This window comes from Passer montanus, unplaced genomic scaffold, assembly GCF_014805655.1.
Source record: "Passer montanus isolate IOZ18808 unplaced genomic scaffold, ASM1480565v1 scaffold5, whole genome shotgun sequence".
NCBI lineage: Eukaryota > Metazoa > Chordata > Aves > Passeriformes > Passeridae > Passer > Passer montanus.
Window position 1 is genome coordinate 7,483,881 of NW_024369929.1, and position 26,536 is coordinate 7,510,416.

Here is a 26,536-nt window from a genome sequence, read left to right on the forward strand (position 1 = left end):
TCTCCGGTTGTACACATGACTTCATTGTGGAAAGGTCACCAGACAAAGGAGTTCAGTGAACTGGGTCTGAGGGGAGGAACTATGTGTGGGTCTCAGCTTTGCTCTTGCAAACCATTCACGTAACTGGCATGGCCATCTGTCCCGGTGAGGGGCAAGGCTGGTGTTCACACAGCCCGGCACAAACGCCCTGGGAGTCGGTGGGGATAAGTAGAAATTGTCACAGCAGAAGAAAAGTTATTGAGAAGTAAGCTTAAATTCACCTTCTGCGTCCCGTGACATCACACAGCACCTGGGTATCGCGGCCGAACACGCCACGGCCAAAACTTTCGCTCTCCCCCAAACCCGAGGCAGGACGGGGCAGGCCCGGAGCGCGGCTCCCTGCGGGATGGAGCTCGGGCTCGGAGGCGCTGCCCGCGCACCCCCGGGCCCCTCGCTGCCGGCGGCGAGCGCGGAGCGCTGAGAGGGGCGCTGGGACCGCTGCGGGATGGAGAGAGCCCCTGAGGGGCGCTGGAATCTGGGGGGACAGTGGGACCCCTGCGGGATGGGGCGAGCTGCTGAGGGGCAGTAGAATCTGGGGGAGCGGTGGGGCCGCTGCGGGATGGGGCGAATCCCTGAGGGGCGGGATGGAGAGAGCTGCTGAGGAGCTGTGGAATCTGGGGGGACAGTGGGACCCCTGCGGGATGGACCGAGCCTCTGAGGGGCGGTGGGATTTGGGGGGCGGTGGAATCTGGGGGAGCGGTGGGACCCCTGCAGGATGGGGCGAGGGGGCGCGCGGGCCCAGCGCCCCGGGGACCCCGCGGGTACGGGGGGACCGCGAGGGGACCGCGAGGGGACCGCGAGGGGACCGGGGACACCGGGACGGCACCGGGGGCCGCTCGAGCGCTGCACAGCCCGTCCCGCGCGTGGCATCGCTGCAGCGGTGCTTGCTGTGCTAAAGAGAGACATCCACCGGAGCTCCAACCCGCAGACGTCCCGGGGCCTGAGGAATGGGAATGTGTCAGGATGTGTAACACTTTTGCGCTCAATTTTCAGAAAACGGGACGCGTTGCATCCTCTCATCTTCATCGGAGTTTCCTGAAGGATTTTTCACACCGCAGGAGAGGAAGGATGGAGGAATCGTTATCTACTTCATCATTATACTGTACATGTTTTTGGCCGTGTCCATTGTGTGCGATGACTACTTCCTACCTTCCCTAGAGATCATCAGTGAATGTAAGTGACATCCTGACTGCTTTCCTGAAAAACTGAGAAGCTTCGCATAAAACTTTCTTAAAAAGTTTCAAAGTTAGGGTGCTGTGAAAGAAAACTGAACAAGTGTCACTTTCCATGCACAGATGTGTCTATAGAATATTTAATTTGGTACACAGGATCAATATTTTATTGAAAAAACCTAATGATTACACTGCACATGTATTCATTTAATATTTGCTTTCTTTCTGCCTGGAGGAAAATCTAGATCCCTCAGTATTACCTAAACTGACAATTTAATTTGTGTTGCACAATACAATGTCCAGGTAACTACTAGTAAAAGAAAAAAACTAGGAGGGATGGTGATTTGTTAAACCAAAACTCTTTCTAGGGTTTGTTTTTCTTTAAAAGTAGTAATGGGCTACTGCTAACATATTAAAAGTATGACACAGGAGGGACAGGAATTCTATGGTTACCATGGTTCTAAGAAATCTAATCAACCTGCAACAATTCCCCTGGCTCCAGCAGACCACTGAAGTAAAGAGATGGTCTTGGCAGGGAGTTCAGATTTTCACTGCCAAGAATTAACAAAATTCCCTTGGGAAACTCATCCCTGAACTGGAAAACCCCCTCCAAATCAGAACACTTACAGCAAATGTAAGCTTACACACTGCCATAAGAGCTGGTGTTTTGTTTATTGATGGTAAATGAGCATTTGTCAGACTTTTGCCATGGTCAGCCATATGTCCCTGTACTTTGTGTGCAGGACTTGATCCACAGAGTGAGTTACATTCCAGAAAGTCAATTTGCCAGAAAAAAAATCTCATTTCTCTTAAGCAACACACATACTGTTCACACAAAATGAAAATTTGATTTTAAGATCACAGCACTGGTTTGAATTTAACTAATGTTTCTGGTATGTGAAGACACAGTAGTAGAGATTTCCCTGGAGGATAGATTGATAGAATTGATTTGGATCATTCAGCAATATCACACTACAGTCCATGGAATTTCCCACAATTATTACCAATAGGAAACAGTTAAATCCTGCATACAAATACTGATTTTATGAGAGATTTAAACTAATTTCTGTAATGAAGTTAGAAATAAACTAGCCCAATAGATCAGGCTAATTTTCAATATACTTTATGAATCTCATATAAAGAACTGACTGTATGGAAATAAACTTTAATCTACTAAACTAGCAGATTAAAGTTCATTTCCATACAGTCAGTAGCTAACATTATGTACCAGTGAGAGTAAAGAGTGCAGGCTACAGAAGTATCAAAGTTTTTTAAGCAATTCTTTTTGTTCTATCCTCAGGCCTTGGCCTCTCACAGGATGTAGCTGGAGCAACTTTTATGGCTGCTGGAAGCTCTGCTCCAGAGCTTGTCACTGCTTTTCTAGGTAAGAAATGTGTTTTGACTCCTTATAACTTGGAATTCTTTTCCTTCCATGCCAAACTGAAACATACCAGAGAGTCATTGTCCTTACAGGAGCTTTTGTGACAAAGGGAGATATCGGCGTCAGCACCATCCTTGGATCAGCAATATATAATCTTCTTGGTATTTCTGCAGCTTGTGGGCTGTTTTCCAGTGTGGTATGTATCAACTTTGATAGTTCTGCTCCTAAGAGCCAAATAGTTATCCTTTCTCATTTTCCAACAAAAGTCAAGAGAGACTTACTATGACAACTGCCAAGTTTATTATTTAGTAGCAAAACCAGCATGTAATCAGTTTTAAGATAACCTGCTATGAAAGTTTTTAAAAACACTAACTTGTTAAATATCATACTTAAGTCATTCCTAAGAATCTTTAATTTTTACATAATATAGAAACAACATATTGATGCAGCATTTACAGCACTTAGTGAAAGTATTACAGAGAGGTTTAAGAAAAGTACATGACTGATCTGCAGGTTTCGAGGCTATCCTGTTGGCCGCTGTTCAGAGACTGTCTGGCATACACCATCAGTGCAGCAGCGGTCCTTGCCATGATATCTGACAACAGAATTTACTGGTAAGAGCACAAGTAGTGTTGAATTCCTGTTGACTGGAGATTTGTGAGACAGTGTTTTGAAAAACAAATGAAAATCCCCAAGCCCCAAACTTCAAGTAGCCTGAACTGCCGTTCACTAACAGAAATAAACATCCTGTTTGCTTTAAAAAACTTAAAAAGTCACAATGCTTGTAAAGATTATTACCTAAACATTCAAACTCTGCATATTTATGAAGTTTGACCTGCATAGGTTTGTCTGTACAGACTTCACAATTTCTATCACAACTGTTCTGACGTAGCAATTAGTGTTCAGCATTTACTCCTTTTAAGCCTTTCTTTTCACAGCAGCATTGTTCAGAAAAACATTTGTCTGCCAGAAGGAGATCATGAGTTTCTGATGTTTTGGATCCTCCATCAACACTGAAATTCCTGTTACCTCAACAGGACAGTCAGGTCCAGCACTAAGTCTCTTGAAGTTTATAATTTAAGCATCACATGAAGACTCAATTTTGCAAACATCAGGAAAATGTTAAATCAGTAAGATCCCCTGAAAAAACATGCAGCTATATAATACACAAACAAGATTCTGCAGAGGAGGGGAGTTAATCAAACTGCTGAAAGACATGGGGACACTCACAAACTTCCATGACATTAGCCATACAATTGCAAATAGATGCTTTTGTGTGTTCTCTTTTGCTATTCATGCAAATTTTCTCTCTCTCTTCTTATGCCAACAATTGGGTTCTTTTATACTACATATTATATAAAACTTGTTTTTCATTCTAGGTATGAAAGTGCATCCCTATTATTGATATATGGGTGTTATATTCTGGTACTATGTTTTGACATTAAAATCAACCAATACCTCATGAAAAAGTTCAGTCCCTGCTGTACGTGTTTTACCAAAGCTCTGGAAGAGAACACGGAGCAGCAGCCACTGGTTGGATGGAGGGATGAGAGTGGGCCTCTGATCCGTCAACAGTCGCGAACAGACAGCGGAATTTTTCAAGACGAGCTGGACTACTCTCACCTTTCAACAAGCTTACATGGGCTCGATGAAATCTCTGAAGGTACAGGTATTGTTAAGCTGTCTCTAGCACTCCACATGCCTGTCTGCATCAATTCTGATCAAGAGCAGATTCTCAGATAGTATTAAGATTTTGCTCACAAAGAACTCCAGCCTAGTATTTAAGTAGATTGTTATTCTAACTTGGAGTATAACACTGAGCAAAATCAGAGTGATGGTTTTCATATGAAGTTCATTGCTAGAGGAATGCAAGGATAGTTGCTTATTTGTGTTGTAGTAGAACTTCTGTCTTTGTTGTGTGTATTTGAACCTTCTCAGCAACACTGCTTGTAAAATGCACTATAATCAGCTGAAAGCCACACAGGTACTGTAGTAATATACACTGTTTCCTTATGACAGTGGCAGGTTCATAGCCCAAAGTATGCATAATATCAAAAGTAAAGGGATAGCTGTGATGTGGCCACAGGTCATGTTTCCTCTTAGGCAAAAAAGAGCAGTTGGTACTTACTCTTGGTAAATGCTATGGGCAAACCCTTATAAAGAAATTAATTTTTCATCCACCTTAGTCCTCCCCTGGTGATGTAATAAAAAACATTTTAATCATAGAATACTATGTTGGAAAGAGATCTCAAGGATGATCTGGTCCAACCTTTCCTGGCAAAAGCATGGTCCCAGATGGGCCAGCACCTGTTCAGCTGAATCTTAGAACTGTCCAACACTGGGGAATCACAGCTTCCTGGGGAGATTATTTTACTGGTGATTATTCTCATTGTGAAAAAATATTCCTCTTGTGCACAAGCAGAATCTCCCCAGAAGTAACTTGATTTCAGAATTTTGTTCAGAGAGATGTAGGTACTGGGTAATACCACAGCTGAAACTTGAGGAAGAAGTATTTTTCACCTTTTTTCAGTATTCTCACTAGTAGAGGACAGTAACATACTGTATACTATGGATTCAAACTTGATGCTACAATTTAAAATTTACTTTTTCTTCAACAGATCATCCAAATGTCTTTACTATGCCTGAAGCAGATATGAAGAGAATTTTGTGGGTGTTATCTCTTCCTATTATCACATTACTCTATTTAACTATACCAGATTGCAGAAGACAGTTTTGGAGGAACTGGTTCATGGTGACATTTTTAATTTCAGCAGCATGGATTTCTGCAATAACTTATGTTCTTGTATGGATGGTAACAATAGCAGGTAGGTACCTAAAGGGGTGTTGCTATACCAGTCAAGAATCACTGAAAGAGTTGTTTGGTTTCTCTGTGAGGTCCCTGTGAGGTTTCCCTTTAAAAGTCAGTTTAGCAACTGAGACTGTGCTGTAACAAACACAACAAAGAAAAACAACAGAAACTTATGTTTGACTGCTTAGTCTGCCACCCTCTTCTATCCAATTGAGGAACACTTTATAGAGTTTAGCTGCTTCACACTGCTTACCATCAGCTGAATGAGAACTCGATGTCGCTACAAAAAACCCGGTCTGTTTTTAAAAACAGAGTTTCACTAAACTGCTTCATTAAGCAAAATAATTGGACACACAACAATAAATTTGTCATGCTGAAGACTAACAAACATGAAATCCCCTAAGACTGGAATTAGATGTCAAAGCTTTTGGAAAAAAACCCTAATTTCTATACCTGTGTTTTTCACAAACATTACAGTAAGAGATTTGGCTTTAAATTCACTGCCAAAAAACGTCTCAAATGTGTTTATTAAATATTGTTGGAGTGTGTATATGTGGACCTCTTACAAATCTGCATCATAAAGTGGGGCAGTAAAAGGACTGCATTTAAGTGAGAAGAGGTATGAATTTATATGTAAAAACCATCTCCTAAAAGTACTTTGAGGTATTAAAGGTCTCCTCATTTCATTGTTTCTCCAGTCAGCTTGAAAGACATCCAGTTTTTAAATTTAAGAACAAGCAGAAAATGAAACAAACTCTACAGAAATTTTTCAAAGCTTGCCATTTTCACATTATAGCTCACTAATCCTACCCAAGCATTCTACTAGTTCAGATATTAATAACTCCATGTTCAGTGCAGGAACAGACCTACACATTCAGTAAACCTTTGAGAAATCACTAGTAGATCACTGGATATTATACCCACCATGTTAACCCCTTGGTTAAATAATTTTCCACTTGTACCCAAAGAGCAAGGGTTCACTGTCTGGATGCTAGAAACCTTTGAAACAGGATTCAAGTCAACATTATTGCTGTTCTACAAGACAAAGCATTAATTCATTCTTATGACAGTAGGTACGGTGGAGATTCAGAGTGTATTAGTTCACTTTCAAGAGTCATCACAGCTAGTACTGGGGTCTTTGGCCCACTACTTCTAGGTAAATTATATTCTATTTACATGTTAAAACACTACAAGTTAAACACACAATATATTCAAGTCCAGGCTCTCATGAAGGTTGAGAACTCAAAGGTTCTATCATTGCATAATCAGTCTACTAGAATGTCACAAAAGTATCACAGCTGGGCACTAAACTGGGATGGTCAAGAACAAACCTAATTTAGTACATCTTTCTGTTGCTGGCAAAGAAAATTTGACTACTTACAGCAACACATTGCTACTGATTCACAAAATTAACAAAAGCCTAGAAAAATAAGACTTTTCTGTCTTAATGGTCAGTTGCTAGAAAATAAACCACTACACATTAAAGAGAAGATAAATCTATCTAATAAAATGAAAAATTAGCTTCTCCTGAGTTTATATTCTGTCTTATAACCTTCAGAGGGCTAGAAACTAATGTTGGATACATAAGGCTGGTTCTTTCATATTTCACCTTGGTCTGAACCATTATTTTCCAGCCTGGATGGTTTATAAAACCTGATTTGTTGGTCCCTCATCCTACAAATCTATTAGAACTGATGGAAGGATAAAGAGAGTACAAATTCTGCAACAAGATCATGTTAGTACCTCTGAAATCAACAAACAGTTTCAAACATAAATTTACTGGGCTGCTCTAGACTAAGCTGGTAAGTAATAGACAAGCATTGCTGAACTAGCTTAGCATACTGCCTCTTACTTAAATAAAATTGCTCTTATTAAATGTCAAAATATTTCATGTAAGAACTCAGATTTCAACAATAAAAATATTGAGATACTTTTTAGTGAACAAAAATGTTTAAGAAAACATAATTATTTTGTAGCTTGACTAGAGGTATCAAATAGTTCAGCATATTGATGCATCTGAATATCTGCTAAAACAGTTTTGAAGAATCCCTGTATTTTAAGTTAGAAATTAATATGGTTACAGGACATTTGGGGCTGAGAAGAATAGAGATTAGGGAAAATAAGCCACCCTTCTAATAAAAGTTTAAAACTTTTCTTTTAATTTAAATTAGTATCTGCCTGAAGGAACTCAACACTTCTAATGGGTTACTTGTACTTAAAAGTCATATAAAAAATGCTGTACTTTGATTCTTCCAAATCACTTTCTAATTGGAGTGAAATGGTAATGACATGTAGTATTCTCATAATATCTTAATGACTGTCCTCCCCAAGAAAATTCATGTGCTTTTTCCCCCCGCCCTGAGGGAATGAAAAAGAATGATTATAAGAGTTATTGCTTCATGAGACTTTTGAACACTAACAAGGAGATGCCCAAAACTGTAAGAGACTACAGTATTTTCTAGAAGTTGAGGGGACCAAAAAAAGTGTAGTAATTTGTTAGATATTTAAACTTCTACTTTATCTGCAAGAAAAAAAAATCATAATTGCTACTGTCTTGAGCACTGCAGACTTGAAGAACATGGAAAGGATATTTGTTGTTACTCTTTAACTGCTTTGTGGTTCAGTCACCTCACATGTAGTTAAGTTAGCTGATACATTCCATATGAAATTACTGTATGATTATTGATTCTTTCTCCAGCAAACAAAGTCCAAAGCACTTTCAGTGGATGAGCCCTAACTAAAACCACACTTGCATTTTCTACCCTTATTTCTCAACTGCAGGTGAAACGCTGGGAATCCCAGAGTCAGTCATGGGTCTCACATTACTTGCAGCAGGAACCAGTGTACCAGATACAGTTGCAAGTGTGCTGGTGGCTCGAAAAGGTAAAAATTTAGTACTTAGGCTCATGCCAATGGATGTGTTTAAAAGGTACTACAAAAAGAAAGAATGCTAGTCAACATTTTGATAAATTCAAGGAGTAACCTCAAAATCCATGCTCCACATTCTAGAGCTTAAGTTTACTAAAAATAAATAAATAGCTTACCTGAAAAAGCTGTAGCTGAGACATTTAAAAACTCTCAGAGTATCTCAGAGAAGTATTCTAAATTGGTTCCATTTTTGTTGATTACGTATTACAGTTTTACTGCAGAACACAACTGTAGGTCTCAGTATTTTAAACATAACTGGACTTTATAATAGCCTGTCTAGCTTAATTTTAAGTGCAACTGTGCAGATGCTGGTGATTTAGGGAGACTTTTTATGGTTGTGGTACCCATGTTCTGTAGAATCATGACTATAGTTCTTCCAATGCAAAATCTGATAAGGGTGCTCTGTGAGAAACTGAGGGCTGGCAGTCTGTTCCTCCAAAACAGTTTGGCAATTTCATGCAATACAATTAAATCAACTCATTTGTATTTCTTCTTTTACAGGAAATGGAGATATGGCTATGTCTAACATTGTAGGATCCAATGTATTTGATATGCTCTGTTTGGGAATACCCTGGTTTATAAAAACTGCCTTCATAAATACATCAGGACCCATAGAAGTGAACAGCAGTGGTCTGACATACACAGCCATTTCTCTTATCTGTTCTGTTGGTTTTATTTTTCTGGCAGTTCACCTGAATGGCTGGAAAATAGATAAAAAATTGGGAACAATTTGTCTTGTCCTGTACTTAGTATTTACTGTTTTATCAATTTTATATGAACTTGGCATCATAGGAAACAATCCTACAAGGGTCTGTGGTAACTAGTTTTAATCAGTGATTATGCTGATGAAAAAAAAAATAAAAGCAGGAGAAAAAGATCAGTTTCTTCATTTAGTCAAAATAAAACTTAAAAAACCAACTCCAAACTCCCGTTGGGCTCTAAATCTTATATACAGAACTAAGTAATGTCATTAAAGTAATATTAAGTAGAACAAAAACATCACAGCCTAATTGGAGCCCTTTCTTTTAGAGTCAAGAATTACAGTATGACTACAACGCACATATAAAACCAAAATTCTGAAAAAGACATCTACTTCTTACATTACAATGTTGATACACACATTTGGCGGGGAAAAAAAAGATCAGAAAACACTAAATAAATCCCACTATGCAATCTGGAGATTAACAGAGAAAATGGCTTATTTTATTAAAAACAGTATAACCATTCATTTAAACTGAATGACTAGAGACACTTGGCCTAATTTTCCAAAGGCACTGAGCATCCAAAGCATCCCCGGTCTATAGGGAGCTGCAGGTGCTCAGTGCCTTTAAAAAAAACAACAAAAATCAGGCGAATTGTCTTTAAAAACCAAACATAGTAAGATTCAGTTAACAAGTATCACAGTATATTAAACACTATACTGTTAAAGGCTGGTGGGATTTAAAAGTTCCTTTTTACAGCTTTTGTAAGCATACAATGTTACTAAAAATGACTTACTAAGACAGAGAAGCTAAACAGACAGAGGAATGTTCCTGAACACAGAGTTTTAAATTATGCATTGCGATCCAAGCGGACATCAATTTCTCTGCCACTGATTTTTATGCCGTTCATTATCCTACAGGCCTTTTCAGCAGATTCTGGTGAGTCAAATCTGACTGTTCCACAGCCCTTTGATTTTCCATTCTCCATTTTTATTTCTGCAAACATTACATGACCTGAATAAATAAGTTAAACAGCAGTTATTTTAAGTCCTCAGTGTACTAACAACTTAAAGAACTCAGAAGTAATAAAAAAACATTTTAAAGTATAATCTAGGGGAACATTTGAAATTTGCACTTTCAGACTGATGGTACATTCACTCATTCAGGCAAGGTGACACAGGACAAAACAGCAGGAAAGAATCCAAATCCAGATCCACTATCTCGAATCTCTCCTGAAGTATGCCTGTATTTGACCTCAAGTTTGAAACAAAGTGCCCTGTAAGACTCAGGGAAAGGTTTGTGTTTCATACTGACAGAAGTGTGAGTATTGACAGGCATTAACCAAACTGTAGCTTAATCCAGTCCACCCTGTTCATCACAGAAACCTACCAAGCAACAGTCACAAACAAGCAATTTTTGGTAAGAAGCTGCAGAGCAAAATTAAAGCCTTTAAAACAATAAAGTTACCAGTCTGGGAGTGGTTCAAAAGTAGCATGCACTACCCAATTCCTGCTGAGCTTCCTTGAGGTTGGACACTCAACTCACAAGGAAATATTTTTATAAAGATGAGTTTTTGCTTATGGTATGTTGTAGCACACTTCTCCTAAGCCCCTGAATGTCACTAGGAACAAAAAACTTTTCCCTGAAATACAAAGCCTTTTATTTTTAAATATCATCTAAGACTGTCCTTTCACTGAAAGAAACTGAACACTGGGAAACAGTCTTTGTATTTCTTTATGATACTGACATGAACACCATCTGTTGCTTATAATTCTCAAAAGCAACTGAACACAATTACTACATCTATTAGCTGACAGAGATAATGAAAAAAAAATTCTGAACTATCTGAAAGTTGCCCAAGAGGTTAGGACTTAAAAAAATGAAAGAACCTGTTGTGCTATATCCTCCATATACAAAGAAAACATCAACAACTTGTAATTTTTCATAATTCAACTGTGAAGTCGAATTTATATCAGATCTGTAAACAGCTGTATGATAATTGTCTAAGGCATCAGTAGTATGTTTAAAATTATTGATCTTTTCTGTCCACCCAAAATAAGAAGTCATCCTGTAATTCAGTTAAAGCTCTCTGTTCTGAAAATGCGTTTTCAAAACATATCATGTATTTTGACACTCAAGCTTTATTTTTCACTTATTTCTCTGAAAAGACCAACTTTTCTGAATTAGATAAAACCAATTATTGAATATTTGTAGCAAACCTTTATCTCTTAAGAAAAAGAGGGACATTACAGCCTGCAAATGTACTAATCAGGATCATCTAGATCCATAAAACCTGTAATACTACACTGGCAAAACTACTAACTGATTTGATGCAGCACCATTTCTAAAGTAATGCAGGACCTGGACAGACCCAGGCTCCTGCACATATTTAGCTCATAGGAAACACTACATTATATACTTTTCCTGGCCAGGGACTATGTCAAAAAAGAAAAAAAATCAAAGAGTAATTTTATTAAAGGAAGAGGTTAAAGTTTATAGCAAGTGAGCACTCAGAGCCAACATAACTCATACTGTACCTTGGTCTTGTGTTCTGTCATGCCTAAAAATTATTTATATCATTCAAGAAAGCTGGGTGAAGCAAGAAAAATTAATCTAGCCAGACTCTTCTTCAGAGTCAGACAACGGTCTTCCTGATATCATCTAATAAACACCATGCAACACATGAAGTCCATGGAGATGAACAGGGGTAAGGATAATATACATACCACATTGACTGAATTTCTCCTTTAGCTTCTGCCAGGTCAAGTCAAAAGGAAGCTAAAATAAAAAAGTATTATTGATAACAAAATATTACAACGAGAATAAGAGCTTGTAATCAAACATACACACAAAATAAGCTTGTGGTTCCTATACACTTAATTGCTTACATTTCTCACAAATATCTGGTTGCCTTTAGAGCCTAATCTCTCTCTCATGCCACCTCCCATCGGGCCAGGCCCAAATCCTCGGTCGATGTCCATGTTCCTGTCCAGGCCTCCACCCATGGCAGGTCCCATTCGATCAAAACCGGAACCCATCCGATCCATGCCCATTCCTCCAGCCATATTGTTCATACCACCCATGCCACCACCTACACAGAGAAAGAAATGGAGGATAAAATAAAATCTCCTTTTAGTAATAAACACACAGGTATTTGGTAAAAAATAAAGTTCTTGTTTCAGGAGAAGAAAAACTTCATTAAAACTGCTGTAATATAAACCATAACTTTTATACATGCACAGTGATTTATCAAGGAGCATGGCTAGTATTTTAAGACAAAGTATTACACAAGATATAGAGTGTCAGTTCTAAAATAGTAAAACCAAACTGCATCAAGCTATTAGTCATACCATCCAATGTAGCAAAATGTTGAACACAAGAATTTAAAGTCTGTCTTGTTTAACTAAAAAAAATATGATAACCTTTACCAAAAAGATCAAATAAATAACTGTGGCAATACTTAGATACAGATAATTTGACCAGATATACTATTGTTTATTTGGCTTCCTTCGTTTATATTCAGCTTAACTTAATGCTGCCATACCCACACCTAATTACAAAATCTTCTAGAGAAGGCTTTTTTTTTGCCAAGAACAGAAGTTACCGCAAGTACTGTAAAGAGCATGAACTTTCCTACACGTCATGGTTCAAACCCCAATAAAAAGTACATACATGGAATAAAATGTATTAATTTATTTATATAAGTAACTAAGAGCAATAGCATTCAAATGCTATAATATTTCTGGATTCATAATTAAAAATTAATGTACAGTAAAATGATCAAGATCGTTCATGAGGGACCCTCTCTTCAAGCTTTATGCATTCTAAGATTAGCACTAGCAAGATTTTAGTTTCTCATCTGCTCTAGTCTGAGGAACTCAGATAGCTGGTGCAGTACAAACTCAGTATTGGAGCTTTGCACAAAATTAAACTGGAGGATAATCTGAAATTCAATGATTTTTTATTTCAATGATGACAGATTACTGAGGTTCAGTTGCATGAAGTTTACTCAAATAACTGCCTTTTTTTCTGAAACATGAGTTTGCTTTAATCACTTCTCCCTCCAAACTAGAAGTTGAAACTATTCCAAATCTAAGATTTAGGGAAAGACTGTGTTAGCTAGTTTCCTCTGAACTTTTACCTCAACAAAACAGCTTTGAAAACTGTTAGACTTGTCACATGCAACCCAGTTCTACTTCCCTCAACAGCAAGACACTACACTACAGCAAATTCCTCTGATACAAGTAGGTGTACATGGTATTGTTACATTGCCTATGCATTTATGTTCTATTGAAACAAGTTAACCTACTCATTCCAGATCTTACTGGGCCCATGCTAGGTGCTCCCATTCCTCCTGCAAAAACACCAATCATTGCACCACCTAAACAGAGAAAAATAATGAAGTGACATACACTGAAACCACCAGTTAGTGAAAAAAACAAAGCACACACTAATGAAGTGCACTGTTCTCAACGTTCCCTGGCAATATTTTTCTATAAGGGCACTTTAGCATGTGCCTTTACTATACAAACTAAACAGGAACACCTTGTAAGTAAAGTTAGTCTCTCCTTTTCTACTACAGGATTTAAGCTATTCTGATTTCTTTCTAGCTTTTCTCCCCTCTGACAGCCTGCCAGCAGCACAAACATGGTAAAACTAAGTGGGCCATTTCCCACATTGGGAAAAACAACCTCAAAATTCAATGCTTCATCTTATATGAACTTGATAGTGTAAAAAGTCAACAATTCTGCTGCAAATCAAACATCCTCAATTCCACCCTGATACTATAGCCCAATCAAAGACACCTTCCTTGATTCCAAGGTTACTAAAACCAAATGCCTTCACAGTACTTATTCTTAAGATACCATTAACCTAAACACTAACAGCAGTACATCAGGACCTCCCCTGAACAAACACAGTATCTGTTAGAAGTCCCTACAATTTCCTTCCATTATTTAAGCTGAAGCTGGGAATCTCTAATCTTGGTTCTCAGGATACATTCAAATGGGCAGATCACTGATAGTTTGTAAACTGAAGCTTGCTGGATCTACTGAATGAAAGACACCCACATCAGTCTCTCACAGTGACCACATTCATGAATTTTTAAACCAACATGTTACCAGAAGACTCAGAAGCCTACTGCTTGCAGAAACATTTATAACTTAAGCGGCCTTGCATTTTCACTCAGGAAACAGATGCTTATGCAAGTAGCCAGAGTGAAAACATACACTTGATTTCTAAGATCTTCATTCCAAGGCATTAAGACTAGCTCAAAGGACAAGCTTATTATGTTCTTACCACTTCTACACAATTAGCAGTACTGAAGAGAAGCACACAACAGTTACCCTTTGTTATGACTTGCCTCATCTAATATTTTTTTTTTAAAAAAACCCCAACTTTTAGACCAAATGAACCTTATGCTCTTAGGAGTTCTTCTCTTCCAAGGAGGTGAATTAAGGGAATGGAAAAGTACAAGAAACAGGGAAGAGGAAGAACAGTTGTCTCTTATAATACATTTTGTGTTCAGTTTCAGACCCCTTAACAACAAGAAAGACATAGAGGTACTGGAGCATGTCCAGAAAAGGGCAACACAGCTGACCAAGGCTCTGGAGCACAAGCCTTGTGAAGAATGGCTGAGGGAGCAGAGGAAGAGACTCAGGGAGGACCTTTCTGCTCTCTGTAACTATCTGAAAGGAGGTTGCAGAGACATGGGGTCAGTCTCTTCCACCAATAACAAGCAAAACAACAAGAGGAAATGGCTTCAAGTTAAACCAGGGAGGTTCAGATTGGATATCAGAAAAAATGCTTCACAGGAAGAGTTGTCAATCATACAAACATACTGACCAACAAAGTGGTGGCATTACCATCCCTGAAGGGATTTAAAAGACATGTACACGTGGTTCTTGGTAACCTGGTGTAGTGGTGGACTTGTCAGTGTTGGGTTAAAGGCTGGGCTCGGTGATCTTTTCCAACCTGAGGGATTGTGTGATTCATCCAGGTAACAGCATAGTAACAAAGGGCAAGAAGGCTCTATTGCTGAGCTCTTCCACACCTTTGAAGATGGAAGAGTAACTCATTCGAGTGAACCCCACTGCCAAGAAGACATCATCTATTAACAAAATAATCCTGGCTCAGTTACAGAAGAGGCCAATAAATACCATTCTGAGCTACAGGAGCTCAGAAGGTAGGACAAAAACTGAAAGCACCAAAATGCAACACTCCTGTCCAATGCTACCTGATCTGCAGTAGAAACAGTCTTACACCGTGCATTTGCAAAACAGGCTCATGGAAGTTACAAAGGCTGTACATGGACACCTTGTTCAGGATTATCAGAAGCATATACTTCAACACCCCAAAGATTTAATGCCCCACAAAATATAGAGTATGAAGGTAAATGCTTTCCTCAAACAGCTATTCCGTATATTTTTTACAGAGGGAAAAAAACCCTCCACACCTGAACTCCTGTCTTAAGTGGTGACTGTAATGAACATTCAGATTACATCCTTACAGTAATGACTGGGGGAGAAGAGACAGAAGATGACCAAATGAAACCCGGTCTTCTTCTAGCAAAGTTCTTCTAATACTATGTCACAGAAAATTTAACAGTTACCATACCCATCCTTCCAAAAGACTCTCCAAAACCACGGTTCAATGCCATGTCACCACGACCAAATTCTCTTTCCATGTTTGCTCCCATTCCACCACGGAACATTTCTGTAAAGAATGAAGCAAAAAACCAGGAATGTTCTGTTATTTACATCTAAGTTGATGCTCCCACAACACTTCTTTCACAGCCGCTTGTTTAAATAGAAGTGAGTCTAATGCACAAGTCAGAGGCACCTATTACACACTCAACTGTCCTGCCAGTTCCCAGGCCTCCACTCATGCAACTACTTCCTTTGAACTCATCTATATTACCCATCCCTAAATGGAGGGCTTTTAATAAATAAATAGCAGCAAAGTAATAGCTGTACAGGAACGGTGTTCAACTACCTCCCATTCGGTTGACTCCAAATCCTCCCATGTTAGGCATTCCTTCCATTCCACGAAATCCAGGAAGCCCTGCAAAATAAGGAAAAGTGTTTTCTATACAGTATTAAAGAAATATTTAATGCAAAAAACTTCATTGCACGTACCGCCTCCCATTCTACTCATTCCACCAAATCCTGGGCCGTCTATTCCCATACCTTTAAACCAAAAAGATAAACAACACTTAGTACACCTAATGGATTTCTAAAAAGTCAGACAGAGTTAAAATCTCAAAAGCATACTAGACAAGGCTTGCTTTGTCAAAAGTCTGTCATTTTTGCAAACACAGAAATTACAATTTTAAACTTTAAAATTTTTAACAAGCTTTGTATAACTTAAAAATGAAGAATATGGATTTACCTCCTGGACCCATGCTCCCCATTCCACCACCCATGCTCAGCTGTGTTGCACTGATGGGCTGTCCACCTGGTCCAAGTCCCATACCAATGCCACCAAGACCACCTCAAAAACAAAGAAAAGTAAGTATGATCAGAAGAGAGACCTTCCTCTGTATCACAGAAACCAGTTAGCAAAAGTGTTGCTAAACTGTACAAAAACATGGATCACCATATACTAAGTGCAAGGAGTAGAAAACAGAGCAGGCACTCACGAGGTAATTGTGAGCTTTTGCTGTCCACAACACGGAAATCTTCATGAGGAACTGATTTGTCATCCTGACAAAAAACAAGGATGTTATGCTATGATCCCTTCAATATTTTGGTAGAGACATGTAAGTAGAAAGAAATTAAAGCAACCTACCATTTTAACATGCATGGGTCTATCAAATAGGAATTGTCCATTGAACATAGCTGAAGAAATGCAAGTCAAGGAGTCTTAAGTAGGCAATTTAACTGTTTCTGAAGAATCAATGCAATAACTTATTAAATTTTTGTACAATTACTATGAGTCTTATCTTTCCCTACCTTAGCTTTAGAAACCCAATTCAAGGGCCAGAAGATGCAATACAAGCTGTTAGGTACACTGTTAGTTTCACAATTGTCACACTGCCAGGTATTTTAATTTTGTTCAACATCATGAGGACATTTTAGAATTTAGTAGTAAATTCAGGCATTACAAATGTAATCTGCACAGTATTACACTGTAGTCCCTATATCATAGCAACAAAGGCAATAAGCACCATTTGCAAAACTACACTGCCAGAACCATTAGATTAATCAATATATGATCAATTATTTTTCAAAACCAAGGATACATATTGCTTGAACAGCTTCAATTGCTTGTTCAAAGGTAACTGTCCCCATTCCTCGACTCTTGCCATCTTTATCTTCTTTGATGTCTGCACGCTTCACAGTTCCAGCAATGCTGAATACCTCCTTCAGTTTCTTCCAGCCAACTTTGAAGTCAAGCTTAAACACAGGAATACATCAGTGATTTCAGTGCACATTTGGAAGAGATTTTCTGCATTGCTGTTAACTCTTCATTGACAAAATGCTTGATAATTGTAAATAGTTGAGATTTTGTAATATACACACACAGTGTCAAAGTCCAAAAAGTCACCAATTGTACAGGTATGCACAATATGTACATGTATTTTACTCTAATTAACACACTACCATTGGGTTGGTTCTGGAGAAGAGCAGCTGTAATTCCACAAGACCTCATATAAATACAGTACTCTTTTGTGCTAATAAAGAACTTAAACGACTGCATTTGTTGGAACTTTATCGTGTTAGTCTAAAGTAACTAGCAAGATAAATTGAAGTAAACTGATATATATATTTAATAAAAAAGAAATGCAATTGTAAATAGTGAAAAATGAAGAAAATATTTTTGAATCAACAGATGACTGCAATAATTAGAAGCGCATGTCAGTCTCAAGAGTTTAATGTATCCTTCCATGTCCAAAATCTGAACACATATCCAACATTTTCAATTAAATACACTAACTGTGAACTACTTCCAGCCTCCTCTTTATATTCAATCTGAACTACACAGGTATAAGACGTGTTACAAAGATCAAGCACTAAAGTTATAAAATACAGTTTTAAGCTTACATTGGCAACAAAAATCGTGGATCCAAGCCTGCCTGCTTGCAAATTACTGATAACCTCAGGAGGAATGTTTGGATTATTGAGAATAGAAGGTGGTAAATTCATCATTCCAGGTGCTGCATCAGGTCCATGTCCTCCTGGAAACTGCCCTCCTCCCCGCTGCAGTGCCCTACGAGCATGTTCCCCTTCAGGATCCTGAAACATGGGCACAAACAAAGCCACTTAACCATCAGCAACTGGACTGGCAACAAACAAAATGGCACTATTTGAAATTCTGCATAAACCCATCAAAATTATCAACTAATAAATACACTTGTCCATGTCAGAGGGATCATGAACTGAATTAGCATGGAGACCTAATTCCCTCACCTCTAAAGGTGGGTCCTTTCAGATGAGGGTTGAGGCATATTGGCAAAGCACTTGTTGAGGAAGCGTGCACTGCCACTTCACATGCTGTACCTAGCCTATGGACAAGTAGAAAAGATTTCAAGCTAAAGGACTGTCAGTCTAGCACTTTCTTCCAAGAACTGAATTAATTTCATTAGGTGGTGGTTTTCTATTATTTATTAATACCATTATTAAAATTGTAAGAGGACAGGAAGAACTGCATCAGATACCATCACATACTACAGCACTACAATAGAAATGTTGACATTATTTCACTCGCCGGACAGGACAACTTCTCTATTTCCAGCCCCATCTTTGTACATATGTAGAGGTCTAATAAAATAATTAGTTCTGTCTCGTGTTTTGAAGCAGGTAAGCAATGTAAACATAGATTACCTACGTTGGAAAAACCCTAAGGTAAGAATATGAAGTTGTTTTAACAACTTTAAACGGCATTAGATTATTTTGACTTTAGGACATGCTTTTTGTCAGTTTACTTGGCATAGTATAGAAACTTCTGCAAGCCAACAGACAGTTCAGCCCATGAAGAAAATTTCACAAAACATGAAACCGGAAATTGCACACCTAAGATTCTCAAAACCCTGTATGGTCATCTCAGTAGCTTTAGTATCTTCACTATTTCAAATTCAAAACAGCAGCAATAAACATACCTCTTTAATATTCAGCGGTCTTCCACTAAGATCATATTTGTTCATAGTGTCTAATGCCTTCTTAACAAATTCTTCATCTTTGAATTCAACCACACTTCAAACGAATCAAAATATTTAGAGTATTAAAATAAAGTTTAACATGTCAAAAGTAATAGAATGATTGGATAGCAGTGTGCTTCTACACACATAAAAAAATAAACTTACCCACAACCCTATATCCACGAGATTTGTCATCACATGTAAAGAGAAAACAAGCAAGAAAAAAAAAAGTCAGTCAGCACATGACAGACTAACGAAGATTCCAATTAAAGATCCCAGCTCACTGTTAAGTAACTATACAAGTTATTTTCAGCTTCAAAATCCAAAATATATGCTCTTTAGTTGTAGCCAATCTGAATTTGTCCTACTTTCTCAGCATACATACCGTTCAAATACAAGAGAATACATTGTCTCTTATGCTCTTTGAGTCAAACCAGAATTGGAAAAATGCCACACAGATCCATGTAAGGACAACTGGGAAGAGGAGGTGGGAGGGAAAGGGTGGAAAGAAAATAACCCCAAAACATAACCAAAATCCAATCAAGACACTCATCATGTCATTAAAAGTTGTCCACTAACTACAAAATTAAAATCTACCTACACATCAAGTACACCACTACAAGGAAAAAGCAATCTGCATACCTCTTCAGTACTACAACATAATTGAGAAATTACCTTATAAGAAAATAACCTTATTGACTGCACCAGCATCCTTCTAATCAAGCAAAGAGTTGAGGATTTCTTAAAGCATAGCAAAGCTGACAGCATGCTTTAGTTTTAACAAATATTAAAGAAAGTAATTTACAACAATTGATACAACCTCAGTTAAGACTCAAACCTGCATTTCTCACGTTCTCACTGCAGGTTTGGAGCTGCTATTGGCCAAACTTTTGACTATTATTAAGAAGACAGAGGAGCTTTAACAATCTTCACTATTTGTGCCTCATTGCAGGCACTCTGTTGGCTACCAACCATCTCCATCCATTTAGTTTTAAGAAAGTAAATACATTAAGCCAGTGTTTAGAAGTACCAATCCTTCAAAGCTGTGAAATCAGGTACTTCACCCAGTATATTCTTAGCTAATATTTTATACTTACTGGCCCCAAGAAGAGTATACTACACTAACAAAATTTAAATAAAATGATTGGTTTATTGAACATCCTTTATATGAAACAGATTTGTACCAAGACAAAGGTGTTGGCTAAAAAGAAGAATTAAGTAAAAGCCATTTGTTAACATTTACAGTGCCCCTTACAATGAACTAGTGTGAGTTGCATGAAGGTGTCAGACTACTTCTAATAGAGAATCCTCAAGGCTACCTTAATGAAAATCAGTGTAAAAATGAAACTTACTTTCCAATAACTGGTACAGGTATTATACAGAAATAAAACTGCTGAGGAACTTTTAAACCTCTAGCAGATTGTTGCCCACGGCACTTACCCTTGATTTTCCTTCAGCATCCTTAAACAGCTCCACGTATGTAACCTCACCAACTACATAAGACATACAAAGGGAAAATACCAAGAGACAATGCATTTAAACACCAGTATCTTTCTTTACTGTGCCCCTGTGCACAAGTCTACAGAGAATCACCTATTATTCACCAACAATCAAAACCAGACCAACCATACCTCCTGTCAATGGCTATATAATTTAGCTAGTTTTCAGAAATATGCAGCAGCCACATTCTCAAAAGCTAAAAACAAACAACTATATTTAACCTAATTCATACTACAGATCATATTTTGGCCAGTATGATATAGTTGGTGAACAAATTCAGATATACACAGTCCCTTAACCTAACAAATGAAACTTCAATGATCACTGAAAAGTGTTACATTTATCATCCTACTCACAACACCTGTTTTAAGGTGACTTTCTACCTGAATATCTTCAATCAAAAGTTTGCCTTCAATAATAACCAAATTTACACATCAAATATTTCACAGCAAGCAACTCACTTTCTAAAGTAGGAAGTTTAAGGAAATAAACCAATCAAATAGTCACGTCACCTTACAACAGATAAGCCAGCAGTTACAGAAGGGGGGGGTCTGGCATTTTTCACAGCCTAAAAGCCAAGTGTGCTTTGCATTACTTTTGAAGAATCAATTTTTCAAGGAAAACACAGAACTAACTTTTTACAAAATCCATACATTATCGTTATTTTACCCCAAATTTGAAATAAAATTTTTGGGGTAGTCAGGTTTCTCTATCAGAACTGCAACAATAGGAACAAGCTTTTAATACAAAGCTCCAGACAAACAGTCATGGCAGTAGTGACAATGCAGACAAAGTTAATGCCACAGCCAGATTCCACCAAAGAAATACAAAACAACTTTTGAAAGACATCCCTTATTATTCAGGTTAACACACTTCATGTGTTGCTTAAATACAAAAGCCCTTAGAGAAAAAAAAAATCTACAGGAACTACAACTAGACAAAACACAATCTCTTTAAGAACTCATGAGGTCATGCATATACTCTCTACTATCACACCAGAATGGCAGAAGATTGTGAGCACTTCATTTACCCAGCCTACCCTGCAATGCAATTGTCTCGGATGAAAGAGGGGGAAGGGAGATAGATGTACCAAGTACAGGCCAAAACAAAAAAAGTCAAACCAAATCTGTGTGGCTCAAAGGACACATCGGTTGCATTTAAGCCCCACTGGTTTCTGTGTGAAGTGCATTACAAGGAGTAAGTTACCTTTCTCTCTCATCAGGTCTTTAATAGCTTGCCATTTCATGTCATACGGGATGTTGCTAATAAAAACTCTGTTGCGATTAACAGCCTTCTTGTCTCCAGAGCCTGCATTCTTCTCCTTTGCATAGGGGTGGAATTTATTCTTGTTTCCAAGAGAAGGGATTGCCTTTGCTTTTCCAACAAACTTTTCTTTCACAGGTGCTTTCCCTTCTTTTGCTGTCTCATCATTATCCCTACGTTAAAAAACAAAAATCCAAACAAACCCACTGTTAGTCTTGTGTTGGATCATTAGACTACCCCACTTCCCATCTATATAACTGAGTATTTCCTATGCTACTGGAACTCCCAGGATGTCAAAGGCTGCTTTTCAAATTAGGAAAAACAAATTCATGCTATCAGAGTAATTCCAAAATACACTGCTTTAGCAAGAACAAAAAAATGTTCCAATACTACGTAAAGAAAGTACATCTTACCAATTCACTTACATTCCATTTCACAGAATCATGGAATCCTAGAATGGCATGGGTGGGAAGGGACCTTATAGATCATTTAATTCCAATGGGCAGGGACACCTTTCACTAGATCACCTTACTCAGGGCTCCATCCAACTTTTAACACTTCCAGGGATGGGGCATCCACAACTCTGGGCACTCTGTGCCAGCACATCCTGTCTGTCAAGACTAAAGAAGATGGAACTATGAAACTACTACAAAGACCAAAACAGAAAGAGTGAAAAATGACCTCTAATGCCCATGCCTTGGTGCTTTGGTAATTTTCACCTCACTTGGACAAGTTACACGATATTCACCACAGAAGTGAGAGTAGAAAGAGTCTAAGCTTGAGAGTTGAAACAGCTCGGGATGCTTAATTCAATGGAATAATAATATATCAAAATCAACTCCAATAGGTTTTATACCAAATTATGTCTTTTTAATTGCAATTTGTGCTAGATTACTGTTAGAAATTAAAATCCAACTAAGAGCAACAAATATTTTTTCAATTTCACTGCTTAACACTACTAGAATTTGAAAACTTGTTAAATGTATAGGAAACAGCTGTATTAAGCCATGCTATGAATCTAAGACTAATTAGGTAACTAAGTATTATCCACAAAAAACAATAAAGCAGACACCTGGCCCTCAGTCTTTCAAAACTTCACCAACAGCACCAAAATTCTCCTTTTAAAATGTTTTTTTTTTAGATGAAAATGCAAGAAAATTGGCTGCTTTCCTTCCACAGCAGTCCAAATCTCAACTTCAGTAAGACCATACACTTCCAACAGAATTAGAAGTATCTGTAACTCTTCAGCATTCCTGATATTGTTATTATCACAAGGTCATTTAGCATGCCAGCAGAGGCTCAAGGAGCCTGAATTGTTACTTTTAAAATGCAGAACTGCTGAACCGAAAGAACCCACTGAATAAAGCCACCCAATTGTGATCCACTAAACAGATGCTACTTAGCATCTTTAACTACACATCACCGTCTACTTAAAGAGAAACTTTAAAAGCACTTTTACAGAAACATGTATTTTAAAAAGCCAGAATCAGAATCTTTATTTAGAACAATTAGAAGGTGATGTCCTACAGGACTGACAGTAGTGAATGACTGTGAACCCTCCGTCTTAAATTACATCACTATCTTTACTATATTTCCCATATTTCAGAAGGCTTAGTTTTTATCTCATTGAGACACTTTGGAAGGTTTCAGGCATTTCAGTTTTACAACCACAACATATGGCCAAACCAGAGATTTTGATTAACTGACAAGTTTTCAGCTCTCTGCATAGTTAACAAAACAGTGAGTAAGTGGCAGTCCTGCACTCAAAAGCACATTCAAGGAGCTCTTCATGACGCTAAATGTATTATCTACTCAAGCCTGGGCATTTTTTCAGGGAGTACATTCAAATACGTCCATACTTCTCCCCTGACTTTTTCCCCAATTTTGAAATACTCACATGGTATTAACTTCACAGTCCTTGTGTTTATACGTGGATTAAGAGTGGATTAGCAACTGGGAAATGCATAGATACTCCCCTGGGGCAGGTATTTGTAAAATTTAAAACATCTCGAGTCAACAACATGTTATCTGGTTCAAGCTTTCTCCAAGTCCCTCTGCATCATCCCTCCTCCACACCATCCTCTCTGTGTGGCTGTGTAGTGAAGAGAAATGAAGGGAACAATGCAGGAACTGCATTGGGATCCAAGGGAGGAGGCAAAGAGCAGAGTACCAGGTTTTCCAGTCAGATCAGTTCCTGTCAATCCAATCCCATTTGCAAATGCAAAACTCCTGCCCAACAAGACTCCTAGTAAAAATCTGAGTTCTTCCTTAAGTTTTAAGATTAGGGCAATGGATTCTCTTCAGCCTTTTAAGCTCTTTCCTGCTTAAAGGATTATGAAACATCCCTTGGTGCTCAGTGCAGTGCACAGGATGAGACAGCTCTCCAAATATGGAATCCAGAGGCTCTGCAAGACCTGGCTGTGCACATCGTAGAGAGCACAGCAGATATAAGCCTGGCATAAACTCCTAAATCTGGGAAACAAAGCGACACTGCACTTGGTCTGGGAATCACAGCCAGGCTGCTGAAAATAGAGGATTAATTAAAGAAACAATCTTTTTTGCAAAACTCATCTGCCAAAACAACACAGGCCAGTGACCAGGCCGGAGGCAGAAATCCTTTTACAACTCTTACCCTCCTCCTTGCATATTAACAATCATTTCAACCATAAACACATTCAGAGCAATGTCACATTACTCACCTACAGACTACAGAAAAGACAGACTCAGAAATTATAAACTGACATTTTCATGGGGAAGACAATAATAATTTCTAATCTTTATCTTTTGTATGAGCTACACATTTCATACATTAAATTAATATTTGCCTGTGAAATCACAGACCATCACTCTTGCTAAGACTGAACAATTAGTTCTTTAAAAAAAGTGCATATGCTCATTGATTTGAAAGACCAATTATACCTTTTGGAGGAAAAAAAAACCTTTTGAACTTTCCATAAAGTTTTGAAGACAAAAGACAAGCAAAACTAGAAGCCTATGAATAATAAGCACAAGATACATCAACATGAAAGCCCTGAAACCTGAATTTTTAAAAGAAACTTCTACTCCTCCTCACAAGTGTCCATAATAAGATAAGCAGACAGAAATGGAAGAAGTTCACAACATGTGATTTCAAAGCACATGGATCATTTTAGCTTTGTTGTGCTGAACAGTTCCAACGCCCAATACAAAAAACTTAGGGAAATGTGCAAACTGAGTCAGGATTCCTCTCCAGTTTAATCAATGCTGAGCAAACCAGGTTAATAATATCCTTTTTTTTTTTAAGTAATACATTTCACCCACAGACTGACAGCTTAATCCTTTGTACACCCGTTTGGGGGAAGATTAGAAACTGTATGTGAAAGAATAAGATTTGAATCTCTGTTACCAAGATCCCCCCATTACTTTCAAACCAACTCCTACCAGGCATAATGACTGATTTTTCATTTGCTTGTGAGGTTTTGGAGGGAAAAGAAGATACTGTTGACAAGAGGGATACAGAAAAAATACTTCATTTCAACAGTAGCAACCTTGAAAGCAATAAAAGTCGGAAGCCTAAAAGGGGCAAAAAGGGTGACAACCATCCTGTGAAAATCCAGTTCTAATCTGCGCAGTCTGGAAGCTGAGGGCCAGACTAGAGAAAAAGAAAACAAATCCACAAATTCCATTTTACAGTAAAGTGGAATTTTTAGCTTGTAAACTAAGATAAAATTTACAGGGAGTCAAGCAAAGGCATGAAGTACATATTTATTCCTCCAGCTTTATACTGAAGAAGATCCCATATGCATTTTTTAAACACAATAGTACCAGAGCAGGGCTGCTTAGAACATGTCAAAACTTCACCGACTCCAACAGCTTTGATGTACTGTAACAGAAAGTCTACTGCAAATGTATTCTGCCTCCAAGATGGGAATGAGATTGGAAGAGATACTGAAATTCCAACGATCTGAGGCCAAAATCCAAAGAGTGACAACCCTCAAAGCCTGACATCAAGAACCACGCACACAAAGTTATTCATGGTATTGTTCCAGAGAGCTGGTATTTCCAGCTCCCTCATACTAAGTTCCTTTTAGACCTACTATACAAAGCACAATTTTACATACTCCGTATATGAAAATGCCACAGTTTCCAAGAAAACTTCATGTATGCATGCGCGGGGTTTGTTTTCAGAAAGTAAATTACTGCAGGGCTGTCTTACCATTCTCACGTAAACAAAGCCTAGTTCAACGGCTTTACAAACAGCAATGTTTCGGCAAGAAGTGGAAACGCAAACGGCACCAGCAGCGATGCGGAACGCTCCCGGAGGGGCATCCCGCGGGAACCGGTCCGCCAGGTACCGGAGCGCGGGGCTCGGAGCCCTGCCCTGCCCTGCGGGGCGGCCTCGCACCGCCCGGCCCTCAGCGGCCGCTGGCCGAGCGCCGCCGCCTGCCCGCNCGCGCCCCCCCGGCCCTGCCCTCACACACATTTTGACGCCATTTGCGCTGCCCGCGCCGCTACCGGGTGCCGCGGCCGCCGCCGCCGCCTCCTCATCCTGCGGCGGCTGTTGCGGCGTCTGTTGTTGCGGTGCCGGCTGCTGCTGCTGCTGCGGCGGCGGCTGCGGCGCCTGGC

General features: G+C 38.6%; 2 protein-coding genes across 5 annotated transcripts; one reads left to right on the plus strand and one right to left on the minus strand.

The window, feature by feature from the left end:
* Positions 1 to 770: 770 nt before the first annotated feature.
* Positions 771 to 9,206, plus strand: SLC24A5 (solute carrier family 24 member 5). Its single transcript, XM_039723531.1, has 9 exons — positions 771 to 800; positions 1,033 to 1,212; positions 2,512 to 2,595; positions 2,685 to 2,788; positions 3,106 to 3,206; positions 3,972 to 4,255; positions 5,211 to 5,417; positions 8,183 to 8,284; positions 8,831 to 9,206. Exons 2-9 carry the CDS (start codon positions 1,146 to 1,148, stop codon positions 9,151 to 9,153), a joined length of 1,272 nt encoding a protein of 423 aa, XP_039579465.1. The 5' UTR covers positions 771 to 800; positions 1,033 to 1,145; the 3' UTR covers positions 9,154 to 9,206.
* A 304-nt stretch (positions 9,207 to 9,510) lies between these two features.
* MYEF2 (myelin expression factor 2) lies at positions 9,511 to 26,528 on the minus strand. 4 transcript variants are annotated; one of them, XM_039723530.1, is made up of 17 exons: positions 26,392 to 26,528; positions 21,875 to 22,104; positions 20,609 to 20,661; positions 19,334 to 19,341; positions 19,130 to 19,223; positions 18,075 to 18,266; positions 17,273 to 17,426; positions 16,819 to 16,868; positions 16,670 to 16,733; positions 16,420 to 16,521; positions 16,167 to 16,217; positions 16,024 to 16,092; positions 15,646 to 15,744; positions 13,340 to 13,411; positions 11,919 to 12,121; positions 11,757 to 11,808; positions 9,511 to 10,044 (listed from the first exon to the last, which is right to left on the minus strand). In XM_039723530.1, coding segments are annotated over exons 1-17 (1,659 nt in total). In that variant the 5' UTR covers positions 26,394 to 26,528; the 3' UTR covers positions 9,511 to 9,880. The 4 variants fall into 4 exon arrangements, with proteins under 4 accessions (XP_039579464.1, XP_039579460.1, XP_039579463.1 ...); XM_039723526.1 differs by having other exon boundaries at positions 16,021 to 16,092; positions 26,392 to 26,526; XM_039723529.1 differs by lacking the exon at positions 13,340 to 13,411 and having other exon boundaries at positions 26,392 to 26,526.
* Between the last annotated feature and the right edge of the window lie 8 nt (positions 26,529 to 26,536).

Coding starts and splice junctions, on each gene's coding strand:
- SLC24A5 (XM_039723531.1), top strand. CDS start 1,146: ATGTTTTTGGCCGTGTCCATTGTGTGCGATGACTACTTCCTACCTTCC. Junction 3,207..3,971: donor TCTGACAACAGAATTTACTG/GTAAGAGCACAA, acceptor TTTTCATTCTAG/GTATGAAAGTGCATCCCTAT. Junction 4,256..5,210: donor GCTCGATGAAATCTCTGAAG/GTACAGGTATTG, acceptor TTTCTTCAACAG/ATCATCCAAATGTCTTTACT.
- MYEF2 (XM_039723526.1), bottom strand. Junction 16,218..16,419: donor GGGGAGCATGGGTCCAGGAG/GTAAATCCATAT, acceptor TTTGGTTTAAAG/GTATGGGAATAGACGGCCCA. Junction 16,093..16,166: donor AATGAGTAGAATGGGAGGCG/GTACGTGCAATG, acceptor CTTATTTTGCAG/GGCTTCCTGGATTTCGTGGA.